A 20,223-nucleotide genomic window follows, 5' to 3' on the forward strand; every position below is an offset into this window, starting at 1 on the left:
TTAAATCTCCCACACCACTGACCACTCATATCACTCTTTATTTCTTATCATATCAAAGCCTCTCTACCACTTGGAGGGATCCAAGTTAATTAAACCCCCAATCCCCAAGTTGAAAACACACAAAGGAGAGAGCTCTCCCGTAGAGAAAAAAATGGTGGGTTCCCTCGTCCTCTCTCTTTCTTTTTTCTCTCCTTTTCTCTTTACTCACACTTTTCTTTCCTTTCACACCCCTCTTTCTTAACCTCATGAGTTTTGCTGTGTAGGAACAAGAACAGCAGATAAGCAGCAGCAGCAGCAACAGCTCCAGATGGGAAGGCTATGTAGACTGGAGGAACAAACCCGCCTTCAGAGGCCGCCACGGCGGCATGGTGGCGGCGTCCTTCGTGCTGGGTCTGTACCCTATCTTTTCTTCTCTGATTCGAACAAATCAAGATCTTTAGGTCATTGAAATACTGACATGGTTTCTTTTTGGTAATTTGGATATTTATGTATGCAGTGGTGGAGGTGTTGGAGAACTTGGCGTATCTGGCAAATGCGAGCAATTTGGTGATGTACTTATCTACATATATGCATTTATCTCCATCCAAAGCTGCCAACAATGTCACAGATTTCATGGGCACTGCTTTCCTTCTCGCCCTTCTTGGAGGTTTCTTATCCGATGCCTTTTTCACAACTTATCACATCTACTTGATAAGTGCAGTAATTGAATTCCTGGTAATTTCACTTCTGCTCTCAGTACTTCTCCTCCCTACCGCCGGTTGCCGGTTGCGTACAATCATCTGCATCGATCTCTCTCATCGCATGTTAGGTCGCGTAGAAGAAGAGAGAGACAAATGATTGTATACAAAAAACCGGCGATCACCCTAATTCTCTTTTCATTTTTCGTAATTTTCTTTTTATGATTTATAGTTTTATATAGAGTAGTTAATGGCCTTGATTGTCGCAATGGAATCAAGAGACACGTGGCTTGCATCAGGATGATATTTCAGTCAGAAATCAAAGTCTGTTGCAAGCTGAAACATGCAAATGCCATGAAACCATCTCGCTTGCTCTGTCTCAGTTGGGGCCTAGAAAATCAGTGCAAACCTCAGCTTGTTTATTATGGAAGCTGAGGAAACTGATGTATTGTACAATTATATGGGATGTGTTTTTTAGGCCTTAATATGAACAAAATATTTGCTCCAATTAGATTGGGAGGACCCATATAACTGTCTCATATGTCATGCCGTGACAATCAGAAACTTGGATGACTCCAATTTCAGTTTGACAGCAATGCATGCAATATCAATGATGTACCTATATTTGTCCTCATCTTGCAGAGAGCTAAGCTACTACTTACTAAGTAAAAGATAAGGTCTTGAAAACCTATCAGCCAATAGTAGCCTAGTTTTGGGGAAGACATGAGAGGTTGCACTGTCATAGTCTAGGCTAGGGTAATTTTGGTGTATCAGTTTGCCGTTTTATAGTGCTTCGCTGTGTCAAATTTCGAAATCGAAGCCGTCGGATTAACTCATTGTATGATTCGTATCCGACTCATAATTTATAAAACTTTTGTCAGTTTGCTACAAACTCTCTGCTGATAACTTCAAACATCTACATTAAATTTCCTTATCTTGAAATTTCTATATTTCTGTATCGAGCCATGTTACTTGTTACCGCTTTGCCACCATACGACAATCGTTTTCTGTCCTTCAGGTTCGTCAACCACGTGTGCGGTGGCCCTTTTGAGGAGAAGCCGAAACCCAGAGACATATGTATAGAGCTATGTGCTTGATTATAAAACCTAGTGACATTTCATACGACAAGTCCTTTTTCTGTGCAAAAATGTCCAAAATTTGAAGTGGGGAACCAACACGTGGCCTTTGGACCCATTTTATGATTTTCCTTGTTTGCTTATGGAATTTTCACATATGTAAAAAAGACCGGTGTGAAAAATTTACCATGAAGCTTTGAGGCTAGTTTCTAAAGGCCTTCGTTTATGTTACAGGGTTTAGTCCTACTCACAGTGCAAGCCCGCTTGCCTTCACTAAAGCCACCACCGTGCACTCCGGACAATCCCAACAGTCCATGCCAAGAAATTGGTGGTGGAAAAGCCGGGCTGCTGTTCATAGGTCTATACATGGTGGCGCTCGGTGTTGGAGGGATCAAGGGGTCATTACCAAGTCATGGAGCAGAGCAATTTGATGAGAGCACACCACAAGGAAGGAAGCAGAGATCAACCTTCTTCAACTTCTTCGTCTTCTCTCTCGCTTGCGGCGGCCTGATTGCGGTGACACTAGTGGTGTGGATTGAAGACAACAAAGGGTGGGAATGGGGTTTCGGAATCTCGACCATCAGCATATTGTTGTCTATACCAGTGTTTCTTGCTGGCTCCACTCTTTACAGGAATAAGATACCCTGTGGAAGTCCCCTAACAACCATTCTAAAGGTAACTAATGTGTTCAGCTTTCGGATAATCTGCATGGTAGATATTAGCTCATATTGCAGCTTTTTGTGTCAAGTTCATCCACCAGTTTGTGTGCTCATATTTCAGTTTTTTTTTTCATCGGCCACCTTGTGTGCTTATGTTTTAGACTTCTACGAGTCATTCATAGAACATACTGCGTGCTCATAGTTTGACTTGTTTGAGCTATTTCATCAAATCCTTTATGTACTCATATTTGCACTTATTGTAGTACTATCATCAATCGTTCTCATATTTCAGCTTCTTTGAGTCATTTCATCCAATACACTGCATTTATATTTCGGCTTCTTTGAGCCATTTCACCGCGAACCCTTTATGTACTCATATTTTCATTTCTGAAAGTTCTATCAACAAACGTGCTCATATGTCAGCTTATTTAAGTCATCGATCTCATCAAATACAATGTGATGAGCTTATATTTCAGCCATTTCATCTCAAACACCTTGTGTTCATTGTAGGTCCTGGCCGCTGCCGCACTCAACAAATGCATAACCAAGAGCCCAAGCAATGCCATTGCAAGCATGGCCGCTAGCCCTTCTTCTCCGAACCCAATCATCATAAGGCAACCAGACCAGCCTCAAACCGCCATCGAACTAAAACACTCCACCACCGAAACCCCCACGCAGAGCCTCAAGTTCCTAAACAGAGCCGTCCTCAACAAGCCCCTCCACGACTCGCTCCAATGCACAGTCCAGCAACTTGAAGAGGTCAAAATCGTCCTCAAAATCCTTCCCATTTTCGCCTGCACAATCATGCTCAACTGCTGCCTCGCTCAGCTCTCCACCTTCTCCGTCCAACAAGCCTCCACCATGGACACCAAGCTCGGCTCCTTCAAAGTCCCGCCCGCCTCCCTCCCCATCTTCCCCGTCGTCTTCATCATCATCCTTGCTCCACTCTACGACCAGTTTATCGTCCCCTTCTTCCGAAAAGCCACCAAATCCGAAATGGGCATATCCCACCTCCAGCGCATCGGTATCGGACTAGCCCTCTCCATAATCGCAATGGCCATCGCCGCCCTCGTCGAAATCAAGCGGAAGCGCGTGGCGTCACGCGCCGCCATGCTCGACTCCACCGAGCCGCTGCCCATCACATTCTTCTGGATCGCGCTGCAGTACTTGTTTCTGGGCTCGGCGGACCTGTTCACGCTAGCCGGGCTGTTGGAGTTTTTCTTCACCGAGGCGCCGAGCAGCATGAGGTCGCTGGCCACGTCGCTCACTTGGGCCTCTCTGGCCATGGGATACTACCTCAGCTCCGTCATCGTCTCCGTCGTGAACGACGTCTCCGGCGAGTTTTCCGACCACAAATGGCTAGCGGGAAGCAAGTTGAACAGTTATCATCTGGAGAGGTTCTACTGGCTCATGTGTGCGCTCAGTGGGATGAACTTCTTGCACTACCTGTTCTGGGCCTGCCGGTATAAATACAGAACGACGGGGGCAAATAGGTAAATTGATAGTTTATGGGGGCACAACAGATAAACTCCTTGGGCTGTATACGATATGGTGCACGTACAGAACAAAACTTGGGCCTTGTGGAGATGACATATTTGGGTCCGTTGAATCAGAGCCTAGACAAAGTGAAGTCTGTAACTTCATCTCTCATGATAAATGGTTCATGATGTAGATTTTCCGATGAACAATCCTTGTTTAGGTTTTTCAATTTTGGTTATCTCTTTACAGTTGTATATTAACTCAAAATCAAGTTGAGTAAGTTTTACCAACACATGAAATCAGTGTATTTCATATTGAAATGATATGATTGACGTATCTATCTATTTGTCTATAATACACTAATAACCCACTATCTAAAAGTTTAAAATACAAGCCCAACTATGGGCTTCATGATTATTGCCTAATGGTCGTAAGTTTCATAAGGGCCATTCTTGCTTACGAGTTCACACCTAGTTTCTTATTCATCACTTTGAATTCATGACAAAATAAAATGAGTGCAAAACGTAGCTCAAGTATGACTTAGAAGATTTTGTTACCCAATATGTCGGCTGAAACAACTATTTACGTTTTTGATTCCCTATTCACACATGATCTCCTAGTCGAATCAATCTATATTTCACTCATCATTCGGCTTGGCTGATCCATCGAAGTTGTATTTAGTATTTACTTTCTGTTGCTTACATGGACCTTGCATACATGGTCAAGATACATATAGCAAGCTCACTTCACACAAATGATTTGTTGGTGACAAAAACTTCTAATCATATAGTCCAACAATAAATCTACGCCCATTAATACAAAATTAACAAATGATAAATGCTATCATTGATAATTTGGGTTTGACAAAACAGAAATGCATTTAGGTCTCAACTCTCAACAATATTTTGTCTAAGTGACCCGGCCAAAATTAAATAAGGCAACGTCTTCTTCTTTGTATTCTATGTTTCATCCTCCTTTTAAGTCCCTCAAATCCAATACCAACCTCATGGCAATTAGTAGAAGCTTACCCAATAATAATTAGGCTAATCAAACAACACAAGCACAAAAAGCAGATCAATTTGGAACCCAAAAAAATACACTTCACTACTAATAGATTTATTCTTCTTTTCTGTAATTCTTACAATTCCAACAAACAAATTCAATTCAATTTTCGTTCCTAAACAAAAACCCTAAAACCCTCAATGCCATCTCGCATTCACTGCACCTTGACCCACAGAGCCTGACCTGGAACTCCAGCGTGGACAATGAATATCATGTAATACCCAGGTGGCGCCACGGATGTCGACAGCGGGCCCCGCGCCGTAATCTTGTAATCGAAAACAGACAAACGCTTCAGACTCGCTACCTCCAAAACCACCACCCTCTGGTTCATGGCCAGCGAATGCGTCGTAAACGACGGCGAAACGAGCGCGACGGTTATCGCCACCCCAGGCCGGTACACTGACAGTCCGAAGTTGACGGAGAATTCCTGACCGTAAGATACGATGTTCCCTCCTTCTGCTTCGATGGATATGATCGTAGGGCGCAGAGGGGCCGAGCTGGGGCTCAGGTACGGCGGAAGATACGCCTCCAGGCTCAGCTCGGTCGGGAAAGCTCGCCTGAAGTTGTACATTTGGTGGGGGTTGCTCCCTCCCACTAGTATTCTGCCATCTGGCAACAGCAAACACGAGGAGTGGTACATTCTGGGGATTGTGGTCGGGTTCAGTATCACAAACCGGCGACTCGGGTCGGGCTCGTAGGTCTTGTACAGCACCGGGTGCAAAACCGGGTTGATCGCGTCCTCCCACCCTGCCGTTCCGTTCGCCGCGCCGTTCAGGATGAGAACGTCACCGTTCGGCAAGAGCAGCATGTCGCCCATGACACGTGGCAGCGGCATTTCCTCCATCACCCAGTTCGGGTTCGGATCCGAGAGCTTGATCCGGCCGCAGCTGGCGGATGCGCCGATGTACACTTTCTGCCGGTTCGATTTGTAGTAAGCGCCGCCGTACGACCCGCCGCAAATCAAGATTTCCACCTCGGGTTGACCCGAATTGTCAAGAACTCCGTTCATCTTGAGTGGGAGCATCACGGACGACCCGGTAGCCGGGTAGGACCTCTTGACACCGCCTGGCATCGCCGGAAACTTCTTGACGACGGTGTTGTTATTGTAGTCGAAGAGAATCGACTGGTTGTTGGCGAAAACGAAGAGGTTGCCGTCGGGCAAGAGATGCAAGAACGGATAAAGATTGTTCTCCTCGTAAAAGTCCTTCGTCTCCCACAAGAACCTCATGTTGTAAAGCTTGGACGACTTGTCGTCCGCCTTGGGATAAAACTCGTAGTTGAAAGCCCGCCTTCCGCCGACGACAATGACGCGGCCGTCGGGGAGAATCTGGTTAGTCGCGTACCACCTCTGCGCCAACAGCTTCACACCCAGCTCGACCCACTGACACGTGTCGTCGTCGCACGGCGTGAAAGTCCTGATCGCTTGAATCCCAGTGCCGTAACCACCCGTCTGGACAAGCGTGCCGTTGGGGTCCACCGCGCCGGACGAGCACCACGTGTCGGATTTCACGACCAAGGGGCGGAAGGTGTCCGAAGCGACGTCGTATAAGAGAGAGTGAGGGGTGCAGTCCGTTACGGTTCTGTTACGGACGGTGTAGTTGCGGCATTGAACGGCGCCGGGGGGGTACGTGGCGTTGGAGGGCCCCATGTCGGTTCGGTCAAACAGAATGACCTTGTTGTTCTTCAGAAGCTGCATGTGCATTGCGGAGACTCCTATGCTCTTGTGGAGAAGAACCCACTGCCCGCCGTCGTATGGTGCCACGGTGGGAGCCGGCGCCGGGGACATGTCGTTGAAGTAGGAGTCCGGGGAGGCGATGAAGAGGGAGAAGAGGGTGGCGGAGACGTAGAAGAAGACGGTGGAAAAAGCGGCGTGGTTCTTGAATATAGCCATGGTTTTCTTGGTGTACGTGGTTGTTGGTGGACTGGTCGACTGGGATTCTGAGAGTGGTGAGAGTAAGGGTGGGGGATAGGGCTTGGATTTATATGAGTAACTGAGGAGTGAAAATTGATGAGGCTTTTTGCTTAACCTGAGCTGGATGGGATAGGCATCTCAGACTGGTCTTTATCTTTGTTACACTTGGGCTGGCAAATATGCAGCAGGGACTTTGTATCGTTGTGAAGGTTAGGGTGTGTTTGGGTTAATGACAAGTTTGGATTTGCTGGGAATTAAAATTTTTTTTTTCTTTTTCTTTTTTCACCTGTGGATTTGCTTACTTGAGGACTTGAATTGGTATTAAAAACAGAATCATTTTGTGTTCCAGTGAGGATCATTGAAGAGGGTCAAGCGAAAAATAAACTGGCGTATTTATGTTGATTGACTTCAGTTCTTGGTGTCTTTGTGCTTTTTTTGTTGTTTTCCATGATCCATATTTTGAGAATGGATAGTCTTTTGTGTCAAGTAAAGTTGTACAATTTTAATTGGATTTAATTATTCTATATGTTGGGTCGTTGTTGATCAACTTACGACTAATATGAGTAGATTTACGATAGATACAATTAACATTTTAAGTTGAACTTATAAGAAGAGATAGTCATGTTATAGATAATTTGTTAAGACAATGACATAAATTTGTTTATGAATAAGTAATATAAAATTAAACACGCAGCTGTTATTGTAGTAGTATTCTTTATTCACGATATTACTCAAGTGACACGTAGTTGTATCGCAAAAATATTAAGTCAAGCTTATGACTTAAGAGAATAAATGAATTCATGTGAAAGTAACTTACCACTTAGTTGTTACTTAGTCACTTTAGTGGTAGTTTTCATCCACAATATTTGATAGAGTTTCAAATTTGAAATCTGACACATTCTAAAATAAAATAAAATAAAATAAAAAGGAAAAAAAAAAACTAAAAATATGAGGAGTACGATCAAAACTAAGAATGAGAAGAATAAGTTACATATATAAAGAGCCCGTAGCCTTAATATGTGTGCTTGACAAGGACATATTTTTTTCTTCTTCTATTGCTTCAATTTTTTGAATCAAACTCATTTGTGTGTTAATACATTCATCACAAGTCTGAATAGGTCATTACATACTCTTCTACTTCTATCTATAGATAGACAATAAGATGGTGGTACGTAGTACCAAAGTGCTACATAGAAATAGATAAACTCATTAGACATTCAAATATGTAGACATAACGAGAATCCTCATTTGGTACTATTCCAGAGGCGCTAGAGTTACATCAAGTGCATAGCTTCCTAATAAAAAGAAATTATTCTAATTAGACAAAGCCAAAAAATTATCTAAATTTGTAGCCCTAGGTCCAAAGAACAATCCAAAAATGAAGGACTAATAAGCTGCTCAACCTGACCCAAAAGAAAGACAGCCCCAACGCCCAACATGACTGGCCTAACCCAGCACCAAGCCCCACCCCTCTGAGCAAAAACATTTCGCAACCCCCACCACACCACAAGCAGCCCTCTGACACCACATCGAACACCCTCACCACCACAACGCCTTCAACCAGACAACACCTATTGAATTACAATAGGTTATCATTACCCATTATTGTTCAGTCTAATGACATTAAATCATTAATCTTGCATTTGTAAGTAAAAGTTCTCAGTTCAACTCTCAGACTAGTTATTATGTTTTTTTAGTTTCTCTATTCCTTCAACTGATGGCATGGATCCATCTAAAAACAATAGGTTAGCGCTGTCTAATATTACTTGGGTTAGTGGTATTAATCTCTCATTAATTTGTATGCGAGAAGTTCAATCTTAGTTTGACTCATGGATTGTATTTTGAAATAGATTATCCCTAACAAATACTTTATGTTTGGATGTAAATACTTTTTGGTTAATATAGAGTCCAAAGCTTTTTTTTGAAAGGATTTGATTTTATTAGATATCAAAGCCATGAATACAGGCCAGAGTCTAACATGCACTTACATAAGAATCCAGTGAAATCCGGAGAACCTATCTAAGCCAATACTAAACTCATTAGAGTCTAAAGGGACGCTCGCCGGAAAGCAGGCCTATAACGAGCAAAAACAACCTCACTATTCTAAGGCAAAATCATTCATCTAGTCTAATTTTCCAGCAAGCTATTGTGGTACAAATAACAACTAGAAACATCTTAGAACAACACATAGAGATTACCCTAACTCTACAAGGCTTGTAACCAGATGTCTAATAGCAAAGATTTAGGAAAATACTAGCTCCTCCCCCTTAGGGTTGGAGCCAGCACCATCCTTAGCCTCTTCAGGAGCCAACAACCTCGGCAACAGGTTGGTCTTGCTCTTCTTGGTCAAAGCAACTGTAGCAGACTCAATCGACCCAAGTTTGAGAGTCCAAAGCTTATTTGCATAAAAATGGTTTTAATTTTTTTCAAATAATTAAAGTAAATTTACAATACTACTTTAAAGAGATATTTTATTGACACATCTCTATTTGTAAATACACATCCCTTAATTTTTTTTTTTGCCACATTCTCTCCCAATATTTCCTTCTCTACCCTTCCCCCTCTTTCCTCGATCTCTTTCATTTTACTTTAACCATTTTCTCACTCTTCTCCATCTGCAACTACAGTCTACAACAAAGCTCATCTCTCTTCACTTTTTGATAAAACAATTTAAGTTATTTCTTCTTCTTTTTTTACAGAAAAAAATTATTGATTATAGAACTAAGAACAAAGATTCGGTGATTTTGATGAAAATATAAAAGAAATCCTCAGTATTTGGCATTAACAATTCAATGACCAGTCAATCATCTTGAAAAATTGCAGGAAGCTCCCCAGTTACCAATGGCTATTGTATATATGATAAACCCAACAATCAGTCACAAATAAAATATCGCAATAGCAACTTGGTGTTAAGGGACCAAAGGTAATTCAGTTAAAACCACTTGAAAGATAACTTGAGCTTGAATTTTCTTCACCTTTGCCGTAGATAAGAGGCATGAGAATAATTTTTTTTTTTGATTAAAAGCTAAAATGAGGGATAAATCAGGAATTTAAAATTTTTCAAAAAATGTGGAATGTGTATTTAGAAATTTGTGATGTGTGAATAAAATTTCTCTACTTTAAATCCTAAAATTTAACATTGTATAGGTAATACTTTGTTATTAGAATCTTAAGTCGAACTTAAAAGAGAAGCCGGATTCACATTCTAAAACAAACATTGTTTGTTTAGAAATACAAGTAATTTGAACATAACCGCTTAATTATTGGTCTAGTAATGCTTTTCATTCACAATACTTGATAGAGTTTCAAGTTCGAATCTCGTCACCTCCGCAAAAGTTGAAATAAATAAATAAAACTGAAAATTAATAATAAATAGAAAGAGAGTGCAGGCCATAGTGCAAAGTTTATAAAGTGATCGATAAATGCTAAGATTATGAAAAACAAAGCAAGGGATCGAATCTTCTCCAGGTGACTACACTTCTGCAGTTCTGCTAATGATAAGCTATTGTTATTTTAGCTGGTAGAGATAATTAGATAAGTTATTTTCTGAAACATATTTATCATATTAGATTACTCTGGGTATCATTTTACTTGTAGTGAAATTTCTGTAGTCCAATCTAGAACTCTTTTTAACTTTTAACTTTCTAATAATTCATATCCTAAGTTTTTTCATTCCCCATTCAAAATATAAATTTCATGGAGTACTAAAGCGAAGCGGTGTTAGCTCAGTGGTTAGAGCACCCACTACCTAGAATCCAGGTCCTGGATTTTTGAGTCACTATATATGGGGGCAGAAGTGAAATCATTTGATCCGCTTTCAAAAAGAGGGAAAAAAAAAAAAAAACAGTAAAGCTCATGATCGAGGAATCCACACCATTTCATCAGCTATCTCAACATATAATTCAAAATCAATTAGGTTGCATTCATTCTTTACATTCTATATATACTATTTTGTTTACCATGAAATTCAATAGAAGAACTTGACACAAAAAATAAAATAAAAAAATCCTTCATTAATTGCCATGGAAATTCATGCCAAACCATGAGAACTAGATCTACATATTACAAGCGAATCCAACCAAAAACCATATTTATCAATTTTATCAAGGAATATGTATCTGCAGAACAACCATGTAGCAGTAAGTGAGACATTAATTTACTCCACCTTCACCCAAGTAGCCTGGCCAGGAATTCCAGCATGAACAAGGAAAAGCATATAGTAACCCGGCGGCGCCACCGTGTTCTTCGGTGGGCCGCGGGCCACAATCATGTAATCATACTTATCCGACGGCTTTCTATATCTACTGTTTAAATGCTTCAACCTAACAATCTCCAAAACCACCATCCTCTGATTCATAGCAAACGAGTGCGTCGTAAACGACGGCGTTACAATGACCAATGAAAACTTGGAAGAATCATCTGTACGCACATCTAACCGAAACTTAACCCTGAAATTTTGACCGTACGATACAGTCTTAGTCCTCGATTCAACGGACAGGATTGTAGGACGGAGGGTATGGAAGGTGTGGCCCAGATACGGCGGAATATAAGCCTCCAAGCTGAGGTCAGTAGGGAATGTTCGTCTGAAACTGTACCTTTCGTGAGTGTTACTTCCGCCCACTAATATCCTGCCATCTGGCAAAAGCACGGCCGAGGAGTGGTACATTCTCGGAATTTCAGAGGGCGTGAGTACAGTGAACCGAGATTCCGGTTTGTTCTCGTAGGTCTTGTAAAGAACCGGGTTCAAAACCGGGTTTGTCGCATCTTCCCAGCCCGCAGTCCCATTCGACGCGCCGTTGATGATGATCACGTCACCCGTCGGTAACAACAGCATGTCCGGCATGACACGTGGCATGGGCAGCGTCTCCATGGCCCATTTGGGATCCGGGTCCGTCACTTTGATCCTACCACAAGTGCTAGAGGCTCCCTTGAACACTTTCTTTTTGTCCGACTTTCCATCTGTCAATGAAAACGCACCAAGCTCCGCTCCGCCGCATATCAACACCTCGGCTTCGGGTAAACCCAACCCGTTTATTTTGAGCGGGAGGAGCACCGACGACCCGGTGCTCGGGTAGTTCCTCTTGACGCCGCCGGGCATGACCGGAAACTCCTTAATGACCCTGTTAATCAATGACCAAAATATGGGAAGTCATGCAAATATAAATAATTCGGAAAAAATTTACCAAATTTGATGAAAATATTAAAAAAATGTAAAGAATTAACAAATTTGATGAAAATATTTAGAAAATATGAGATATTGAATAATCTATGGAAATTTTACCAAAATTTTGAATAAAAATAAAAATTGTATAATCAACTAACAACATACTAAAAATAAAATATCAAAAACATCTGAATATTAATATTGATGCTTGTAAAAACTGAAAATATTTTAGTCCTTGCCTGTTGTTGGCGTAGTCCAATAAAATCGACCGGTTGTTTGCAAACAAGAAGAGGTTCCCGTCAGGCAAGAGATGCAAAAATGGATAGAGATTGTTCTCCTCTCTCTGATCATACGTCTCTACCAAAAATTTTAGGTAATATTTATCCGACGACCTGTCGTTTGTTTTGGGATAGAACTCGTACGTGAAAGCTTTTCGGCCTCCGACGACGATGACGCGTCCGTCGGGGAGGATTTGCGACGAGGCGTACCACCTGTTCTCCGCGAGGCTGTCTTGCTGATGTTCCGTCCAGTCACAAGTGTCGTCGTCGCAGGGCGGGACCGTGCGGACGGCGCGGCTGCCGGTGCCGTAGCCTCCGGTCTGGATTAGGGTTCCGGTAGGGTCCACGGAGCCGGAGGAGCACCACGGGTCGGTGATGACGACGAGGGGGCGGAAAGTGTTGGAAGCGACGTCGTAGGAGACGGAGTGCGCGGTGCAGTCTATAAGGAGCTCGGGTTTGTTGTGGATGGTGTAGTTGAGGCAGTACTTTTTGTCCTCGGGGAGTGTGAGGTTGGAAGGGCCGATGTTGGTGCGGTCGAAGATGATGACTCTGTTGTTCTTGAGAAGCTGCATGTGCATTGCCGAGACTCCGATGCTTTTTTGAAGAAGAACCCACTCTCCTCCTCCGTTGGAAGCGACGGCTGAAAGAGTTTCAGCCGCAGTTTCCTTGCTCGGATGTGCGTAAAAGGAGGGGGAGACGTAGAGGGAGAGAAGAATGAAGAAGATGGGGGATAATGATAAGGCCATGGATGAAATGAAATGCTGCGTTGCTCTGAAGATCTTCAGATCTTGAGTAATTATATAGTTGGGGTTACTGGTTTGATGAATATGATTAATCTTGTGTACTGATATAGTAATTGCGTGGTGAATTGAATTTTGGGCTTGCTCTTCATCTTCGTGCATGCATGAGTTGGAATATTGATGACCTTTTTGGCCAGTGAGATGTGTCATTTCGACTTTAATATGCCGTCGACTTTAATATCCCGCGTAAAATTTAGGAAAAAGTAGGGTCTTTCTAAATGTATCAAGCAAAAATTTAAGTATGTCCAGTAATATATTTATTTTTAAATATCTTTAATTATGTCTAATTAAACACAATAATTATTCCTAGAATACCCTCCTAAAATATACCCAGCAATTGCTCAGCAGACGCTGTTCTACTTGTCGACTTCAACAATTTCGATTCAACCGTGATCCATTGAACACACTGATATGATACTTTCACATCTTTTTATTACCTAGATCATCGCCGTCATGATTTAGGAGGTCGCTATCGTGGATTCATGGTCTAATTCAGTTTTCTATCTTCATCTCATTCCTTCAAAATTTCATTTACCAATCGAGCCTACATGAGCACAAATAATTAAGTTTCCGCAAATTTTTGATGTTTCACTCAAATCAAAATTCAGAGCTTCTCCATCAATTTAAAATATTCAATATAAAAGAGAAAAACAAAATCACTTCGCACTTCATTTTTGTCTAATCTGGGCAAGCCATTCAAAGTCCATTGATTGAGAATGTTGCTTTACTTCATTCACTTCACTTTTGATAGTGCTTTTATTATGAACTTGTCGTTGGGATTGAAAACTTCAAATAGGAACTGGGGGATTGATGGAGACACCGGTTATAAAGAGTTGGGCAGGTTTTGTTTGTCAATTAGTTTCTTTTTGCTGGGTATGTCGTTTTCAAGAGAGGGATATTTTGGAGAAATCAGTTTATTTAATTAAAAGTATTTAAATATCAATATATTGCTGAATTTATTTAGATTTTTGCTGGAAATATTTAGAAATACCCTTTAGGAAAATATTCGTATGAATAATTGTGCTCATTTACTGTGAAGAATATATAGTAAGGACTATGCTAGCCCTAGATCTAATGCATTGTTATGTGCCAAAAATGGATGCTGATATTTCGTGATTCAGATTGTCTCTTCAAGTTTTTCCTAAATATGGTGAGCTTTTTTGATAGGGATTTGACGTACTGTATTGATTTACTTCCAAATACATTCAATTACCTATTTAAGTGTTGAGCTTATCAAAATAAAGTCAGTGTCTCAGTGATACACTCATCTTAGCATATCTTAGCATTTCATTAAGAAGATTAGGTGATGGTGTAAATGAAAAATGAAGAATATGAGTGTGTTAGTTATCTATATCTTGGTCAATGATCGAAGATATACATGATTGAGTATAGTTTTAAGCATCCTAATTATATGCTAGATACTATATACTTATATAGTGACACTAGCTTGCATCTGATTTTGGAGAAGATGAACTTAATTTGACGCCATTAAGTTTCAATTTTGACTAAGATTGCTAGCAGACGCGGATCAATATTCATAATAATAGGTCACCTAAATCACGTAGAGTGATGGACTCGTAAAAAAATTTCATCGAAAACAAAGCTACAAAGCGCTTCTATTATGTTAGCTGGTTGATTTTCCCATTCGAAACTCCCTGATTTCCCTAAACCCTAATTTATTCCACATTCGAAGCTCCAAATTACAGGTTACTATTAATACAGCTAGGATAGCAAATGATTTTCTAATGGTGGTTAGATCGATATTAATTTGATTCTCTGTTAGCATATTTGGTCTGCTTGTATGAGCTAGTACACAAGAATACTATCCCTCATTCAGTTGAGACTTTACATATAGCTGCTGCCAAGGTCTGTCATCAATTTTGAGTTTTGATGAGCTAACCTTTTCAAGGCACCGGCTGCATCTGTTTGCCAATATCAAGTGCAAACGTCCTCATACGGCTAAGTAAGGTTTACAAGGTGCAACCCTGAGAATTCGACGCAAATTTCATAGGCAAAGGTGTATCTAATTTTATTTTAATTTGTTATGGTATGCTTGTTGACGAATGTTTTGTGGGCAGGTAAATTCCTTCCTATTTATATATTTATTATTATAATAATAAATTTTTTTTTAATGGAAAAAAGGTGTATTCCTTTTTTTTTTTTTTTTTTCATATTTTTTGGTGTTGGGGACTATAGCATGTAGGTACATGCCCGGTCCTGACTCCTGAGGCTTATAGCTTCCTCATCCTATAGACTACCGGGAATTAAAGGATGGGCTAGTCTAATCCAACATGAGTTCAGCTCGCTGAGAGCTAGCCCGGCCCAACACGGTATCAATATTACGACCATCAAGTCTGACATTTGACCATAGTTCTTTATCTGTCAGGTACTATGAAGACACTTGGTCATCAATTCCTGAGTTACAATTCCAAAAGCTGAAACAGACATCAGAGTTGCAACTCCAGATTAAGGTACACCAAATTAGGAAGATTAAGATACCAAAACTAACAGAGAGCCAAAAAAGATAAACAATGGGAAATGGAGGCTAATCCTCATGAGCAGAGCTGGAATGAACCAGGGGAACCTTTCATATATATATATATATAAACAATGTTAGTGTAACAAAGATCTGATGCAGCACACTGAACACAAAAATTTCTGCTTTCTCCCCTTTCAACTACTGCCAGATAAGGATTACAAATGTGAGAATTTATACGCTTATCTTCTCAAGACTTGGATGTGCTGGTACCCATAACCCATTGATAAACTTCTCACTGCAATCCTGTCAATTTCTGTCAAGACTTGGATGTGCCGGCACCCATTGATAAACTCCTCACTGCAATCCTGACAGCTCCAACGGCGCTAAGCTGCCTCATCTCAGGGCTTAGCCCATGCCCATCCTGGTTCTTACAGGCTTCTTCCATCTGAACACCCACAAAGTACGCAATCTGAACACCCATCCATAAACACAGTAAGACAAATATAGTGACAGACGAAATGATCAGAAGCTCTTTCTGGTCCCCCGTCATCAGATACAGTGAATGGAATTTAAATGATTTTGCACTCAGCAATGTCAGTCTAGTATTAATCTGGATAATTATGGATTTTGGGGTACTTGTACAAAGAAGTCATATTCTTTATACAATGGAGAAATAACAGAAATTGATAAAGTACTAAAGTGTAAAAGCTCTGACAATATCAGCTACCAATGAATTAACATGCATACTAAGGGCCAATATCTAAGTTTGCAAGAAGAAAAGGCAGAGCCTTGTGGAGAGTGGTTAAGTAAACAAAATGTTGGGGATAAATGTGTGGAGATATGTTTACTACAGCAAATGAATCCACAGAACATAAATTCTTATATTTTATTTTCAGACATCACCTCAAATGCATCAATATCGTCATCAAAGTGGAGTCATCACAAAGAACATAGAATCATAAGCAAAAACAGTAAACAGGCAATTGCTGGCTGCAATTAAAAAGTATTTTTCAATGAATCTTACCAACATTATATGAGATAAAACAAGCACAACATCATCAAATGCATATCAAACATCATAACCAATGGCCATTGGCGATACACTAAATTATTTCATGTTAAACATACACAGATATTCACAACATGTGACGCAAATTTTAGTAACAACGAGCTTTACAAGTTAACCAGATTGCACAACCGCAAAGAAAGCACAACTATTATGGTAATTGAAAAAAAAAAAAAAAAAAAAGCCAATCCAGAAGCTTCAGTTCTATGAAATTCTCTTGTCCTGCTTGCCCTACTTTGTATCATGAATAAACAAAGTTGACCAAAGGTCAATCAACTCAAAAGGCATATTATGCCCTACTTTTCTCCGAGTGTAACGAAAGGCATATCAAGTTGACACTATAAATCTCATTCTCAAAGATTAACAGTAAGATTCAACTAGAGGCATCTAAACATAACATATGAAATACCTTGCCAGAAGCATTACGAATTGGTGATACATGAAGAAGATTCCAAAATGAACTCTTATCCTTCCTAAGAATGAAGCAATAACAAAGTTAAATCAGATGAATAATGTCAGTTCATTTGCAAGATATTGAATAGTAGTTAAGTAGCAACCTGTAATTCAAGATACGTACTGTGCATGCTTTTTCATTCTGAACGCTTTCCTTTATCTGAAGAAAAGTAGGTGAAATGATCGAATGAGATGGTAAACTTAAGATCTATCTATTCTGTCAAGTAATGAAATCACACAGTGAAGACCAATAATCATAGCAGAAAAAGAGATATACCCGATATATCGCTGAGGAATCCGTATCCTCGCCACTTAGAAATCTACAATTGCGTCCCAAGACTTCGTGTCTGGCATAACCTATACAACAGGAGAAAACTGAGCTGAGTAACCGCATATGCTGGATTGTTCAAAGCAGTTGCGAAGTAAATGGTGTTTAGAATGGTTTGAAGAGTTGTTGAGCATTTGGCAAATAGAACATATCCCCTTTTACCTGTCAATTTGAAGAAGGCCTCACTTGCGTAAACTATAGGCATGTCAGGTAAGTGCGGATCTGTTCTGCAAGGCAACTCAATCATGTCGAAGTAAACACAAAATAGAACCATCAGCAATCTTCAGAAATTACAATTCTTGCTAAAGTAGAAAAAAAAATGAGAATTTGCAACTCACAATACAAAGCTTTGTTTGATTCTACCAAGAGAAATATTTAAGGATGAACTGAGAAGGCCCACCCCAGTTAAGTTGCATCTCTTTCCACACACCAGTCTGCCTGTTAACTCGCTATAATGTGTTAGCACAGACAAGATGTTATTCATGGCAGACGCAGCTCTTCGCTTCTCTAATTCACTTGCCTCACACGTCTCTTCAATCTCCAGTCCTGTATATGCATCACACTACATGAACACCCAATCCACAACCAAAACTTGCTCACAACACAAAAGATCAACATCACAAAATCACATTGAAACAAACCTACAAGAGCAATCGACTCAGCAACAGGACCTAAATAATCATCACATTTCTAACAAGTAACTTCATCCATTTTCGACAATCACAAACTAAAACCAACTATTAAACAAGCGAAAACTAAACAATGCCAGACCTCTACTATCAGCATCATCCAATGCACACTCCAGAGACAAAGCACTGCCCAAATCCACCAAAGAATCAGAGCACACTTCTCTCCTACAAGACCCATAAACACTCTCATTCACCCTGCTCTCCTCCTCATACACCAAACCAACCCCATTCCTCCTCCTTGGTTTTCGCAAAATGGGAACTTGAATTCCCACAAAATGAATCACCCTCCCATCCTCTTTGCTAAACACAGGGCACATATGAAACAGCATCCAGAAGGGTGTCCCATCCCTCCTATAATTCACCAAATTAATCTGAATACCTCTCTCTTCTCTAATGGCCTCCCTTATTTCCATAACCGACCTTCTACAAGTACCTGGCCCTTGAAATATCCTCCCATTCCTCCCAATCACCTCGGTTTTCGAGTACCCCATCATTTTCAGGAACCCTTTGCTCGCAAAAACGATGGGTTGGCCGGAAATATAAGGATCAGTCACCGTAAAACTGTCCGGCAATTCGTTCAGAGCTTCTTGGACCCAAAGCGAGTAACGACTATTGATTGATTGCTCTAGTAAACCCAACTCCGACTCCATCTCCTCCTCTTCAAAATCGTCAGTCCCAATCCCATGTGGCACCTCAACCTTCCAAAGCTTCAACCTTTTTCTGTAAAGCTTCAATCTTTGAGGGAGCCCAGTACGAAAAGTGATCAGAGGAACCAAAATTTCTCAGAAATTGCCGTGGAAATTTACAAAATGAAAAAACTGGGGGAGGTAATATGGGGAAAAGTTGGGTGAAAAAGGCTACTTCTTTTGGAAGAGAGTGAGCTTAGAGTGAATTGGCACACCCACCAATCGAAAATTTGAAAATATCTTAGGCAAATTGTTGTGATTTCGAATGAACAAAAATGGTTGAGGAATACCCATCAATCGTTTTTGGTTCATTTGTGGAGAAATAAGAGAAATATGTGTCATCCATTGCTGCATACAGAGTCACAAAAATAATAAAGATTTTTGGTTTTTTATTTATTTTTGGTTCACTATTATGGTAAAGGAATTCACTCTTTTTTGAACTAGTACAACTAGAATCTAACACCGACCTCGGAACTGACTGGTCGACCACTTGCATATATAGTTGCATTGAGATTTGAGACACAGGAACCTTTGATTTTGTTTTCATCTTTGTGGCAAGAAAAGTAAATACGAGGCACACATCGTAATCGTATATATAAGATTGAATAGGATCGAAAGCTTCGTGATGGGAAATAGAAAACAAAAAATTACCAGAAATGAAAAGGGTGGAAAGCATTTATGTTGATGGTAGCTAACAACAGTTTGCCATTGGCTAATTTTTGGTTGAATTGAGTTACAATCATAAACTCTATTTTGTAGTCAATGGTTTAGCACGGGATTAAACCTTGTTAAGTTTTAGATTAGGTCTATTTGTTGTGCTATATTTATGCCATATGACTTTCACTCAACATCACTAAAACATATTGGCCAGGCAAACTATCGAACTCTACCTGAAACATGCAGATGTGGAATATTAATCTGATTCCACGAAAACAATTTGCATTACTCAGAAAATGCTCATTGTTCGTATTGTGACATGCTTAGATGGTCTTTAACAGGTACAAACCGCCCCTCTGACCATTCCTTTCCATTTTGCATGGAAGACTTAGACACATCATCTCAACTCACTAATTCAGTAATTCTTTTGATTCAGTTTATTCTTCAGTTATTTTCCGAATCATTTAATTATAAATATAACAATTCAATTAAGCTTTAAATTAGTTAAATTTTTTATCGATCAATTGTAACTAGTTTTTCTAATTTAAATTTGAATAATTTATATATATATATATATATATATTATATATTTAAAATTTCGTTGACTATAGTAATCAAATGGATTTATGCATTAAGAGATAAGGTAAAGAAGTTGCGACTTGCGAGTATGAAATGAACTAGGATCCTTCCATAGTCATTGTCGTTGATGGTTGCATTAGGCTGAGCCTGTCCTCAACCGGCGTTCACAAACCTATATG

At 40.2% G+C, this 20,223-nt stretch overlaps 4 protein-coding genes across 8 annotated transcripts; 1 reads left to right on the forward strand and 3 right to left on the reverse strand.

The window, feature by feature from the left end:
• On the forward strand, positions 1–4,235 carry LOC133710534 (protein NRT1/ PTR FAMILY 4.6). The gene is made up of 5 exons (XM_062136631.1): positions 1–154; positions 264–390; positions 497–714; positions 1,988–2,428; positions 2,923–4,235. The coding sequence occupies exons 1-5, from the start codon at positions 152–154 to the stop codon at positions 3,907–3,909; spliced, it is 1,776 nt and encodes a 591-aa protein (XP_061992615.1). The 5' UTR covers positions 1–151; the 3' UTR covers positions 3,910–4,235.
• Positions 4,236–5,095: 860 nt separating this feature from the next.
• LOC133712940 (aldehyde oxidase GLOX-like) lies at positions 5,096–7,155 on the reverse strand. Its single transcript, XM_062139048.1, has one exon. The coding sequence runs from the start codon at positions 6,842–6,844 to the stop codon at positions 5,108–5,110; it is 1,737 nt and encodes a 578-aa protein (XP_061995032.1). The 5' UTR covers positions 6,845–7,155; the 3' UTR covers positions 5,096–5,107.
• Positions 7,156–10,916: 3,761 nt separating this feature from the next.
• On the reverse strand, positions 10,917–12,988 carry LOC133707764 (aldehyde oxidase GLOX-like). Its single transcript, XM_062133254.1, has 2 exons — positions 12,269–12,988; positions 10,917–11,985 (listed from the first exon to the last, which is right to left on the reverse strand). Exons 1-2 carry the CDS (start codon positions 12,883–12,885, stop codon positions 11,022–11,024), a joined length of 1,581 nt encoding a protein of 526 aa, XP_061989238.1. The 5' UTR covers positions 12,886–12,988; the 3' UTR covers positions 10,917–11,021.
• Positions 12,989–15,677: 2,689 nt separating this feature from the next.
• On the reverse strand, positions 15,678–19,154 carry LOC133709771 (protein TWIN LOV 1). Of its 5 annotated transcripts, none has more exons than XM_062135640.1 (7): positions 18,205–19,154; positions 17,834–17,979; positions 17,596–17,671; positions 17,383–17,462; positions 17,210–17,265; positions 17,062–17,125; positions 15,678–16,055 (listed from the first exon to the last, which is right to left on the reverse strand). In XM_062135640.1, the coding sequence occupies exons 1-7, from the start codon at positions 18,770–18,772 to the stop codon at positions 15,903–15,905; spliced, it is 1,143 nt and encodes a 380-aa protein (XP_061991624.1). In that variant the 5' UTR covers positions 18,773–19,154; the 3' UTR covers positions 15,678–15,902. The 5 variants fall into 5 exon arrangements, 4 of the variants coding, with proteins under 4 accessions (XP_061991624.1, XP_061991622.1, XP_061991623.1 ...); XM_062135638.1 differs by having other exon boundaries at positions 15,678–16,031; positions 17,596–17,660; positions 17,772–17,979; XM_062135639.1 differs by having other exon boundaries at positions 17,596–17,655; positions 17,797–17,979; positions 18,205–19,153.
• Positions 19,155–20,223: the final 1,069 nt, after the last annotated feature.

This window comes from Rosa rugosa, chromosome 5, assembly GCF_958449725.1.
Source record: "Rosa rugosa chromosome 5, drRosRugo1.1, whole genome shotgun sequence".
Classification (NCBI taxonomy): domain Eukaryota; kingdom Viridiplantae; phylum Streptophyta; class Magnoliopsida; order Rosales; family Rosaceae; genus Rosa; species Rosa rugosa.

Coding starts and splice junctions, on each gene's coding strand:
- LOC133707764 (XM_062133254.1), bottom strand. CDS start 12,885: ATGCACATGCAGCTTCTCAAGAACAACAGAGTCATCATCTTCGACCGC. Junction 11,986..12,268: donor TTGGACTACGCCAACAACAG/GCAAGGACTAAA, acceptor ATTGATTAACAG/GGTCATTAAGGAGTTTCCGG.
- LOC133709771 (XM_062135637.1), bottom strand. CDS start 18,772: ATGGAGTCGGAGTTGGGTTTACTAGAGCAATCAATCAATAGTCGTTAC. Junction 17,661..17,771: donor ATCAAACAAAGCTTTGTATT/GTGAGTTGCAAA, acceptor GTTGCCTTGCAG/AACAGATCCGCACTTACCTG. Junction 17,266..17,382: donor ATTCCTCAGCGATATATCGG/GTATATCTCTTT, acceptor ACTTTTCTTCAG/ATAAAGGAAAGCGTTCAGAA.
- LOC133710534 (XM_062136631.1), top strand. Junction 391..496: donor GGCGGCGTCCTTCGTGCTGG/GTCTGTACCCTA, acceptor TTATGTATGCAG/TGGTGGAGGTGTTGGAGAAC. Junction 715..1,987: donor GTGCAGTAATTGAATTCCTG/GTAATTTCACTT, acceptor TTTATGTTACAG/GGTTTAGTCCTACTCACAGT.
- LOC133712940 (XM_062139048.1), bottom strand. CDS start 6,844: ATGGCTATATTCAAGAACCACGCCGCTTTTTCCACCGTCTTCTTCTAC.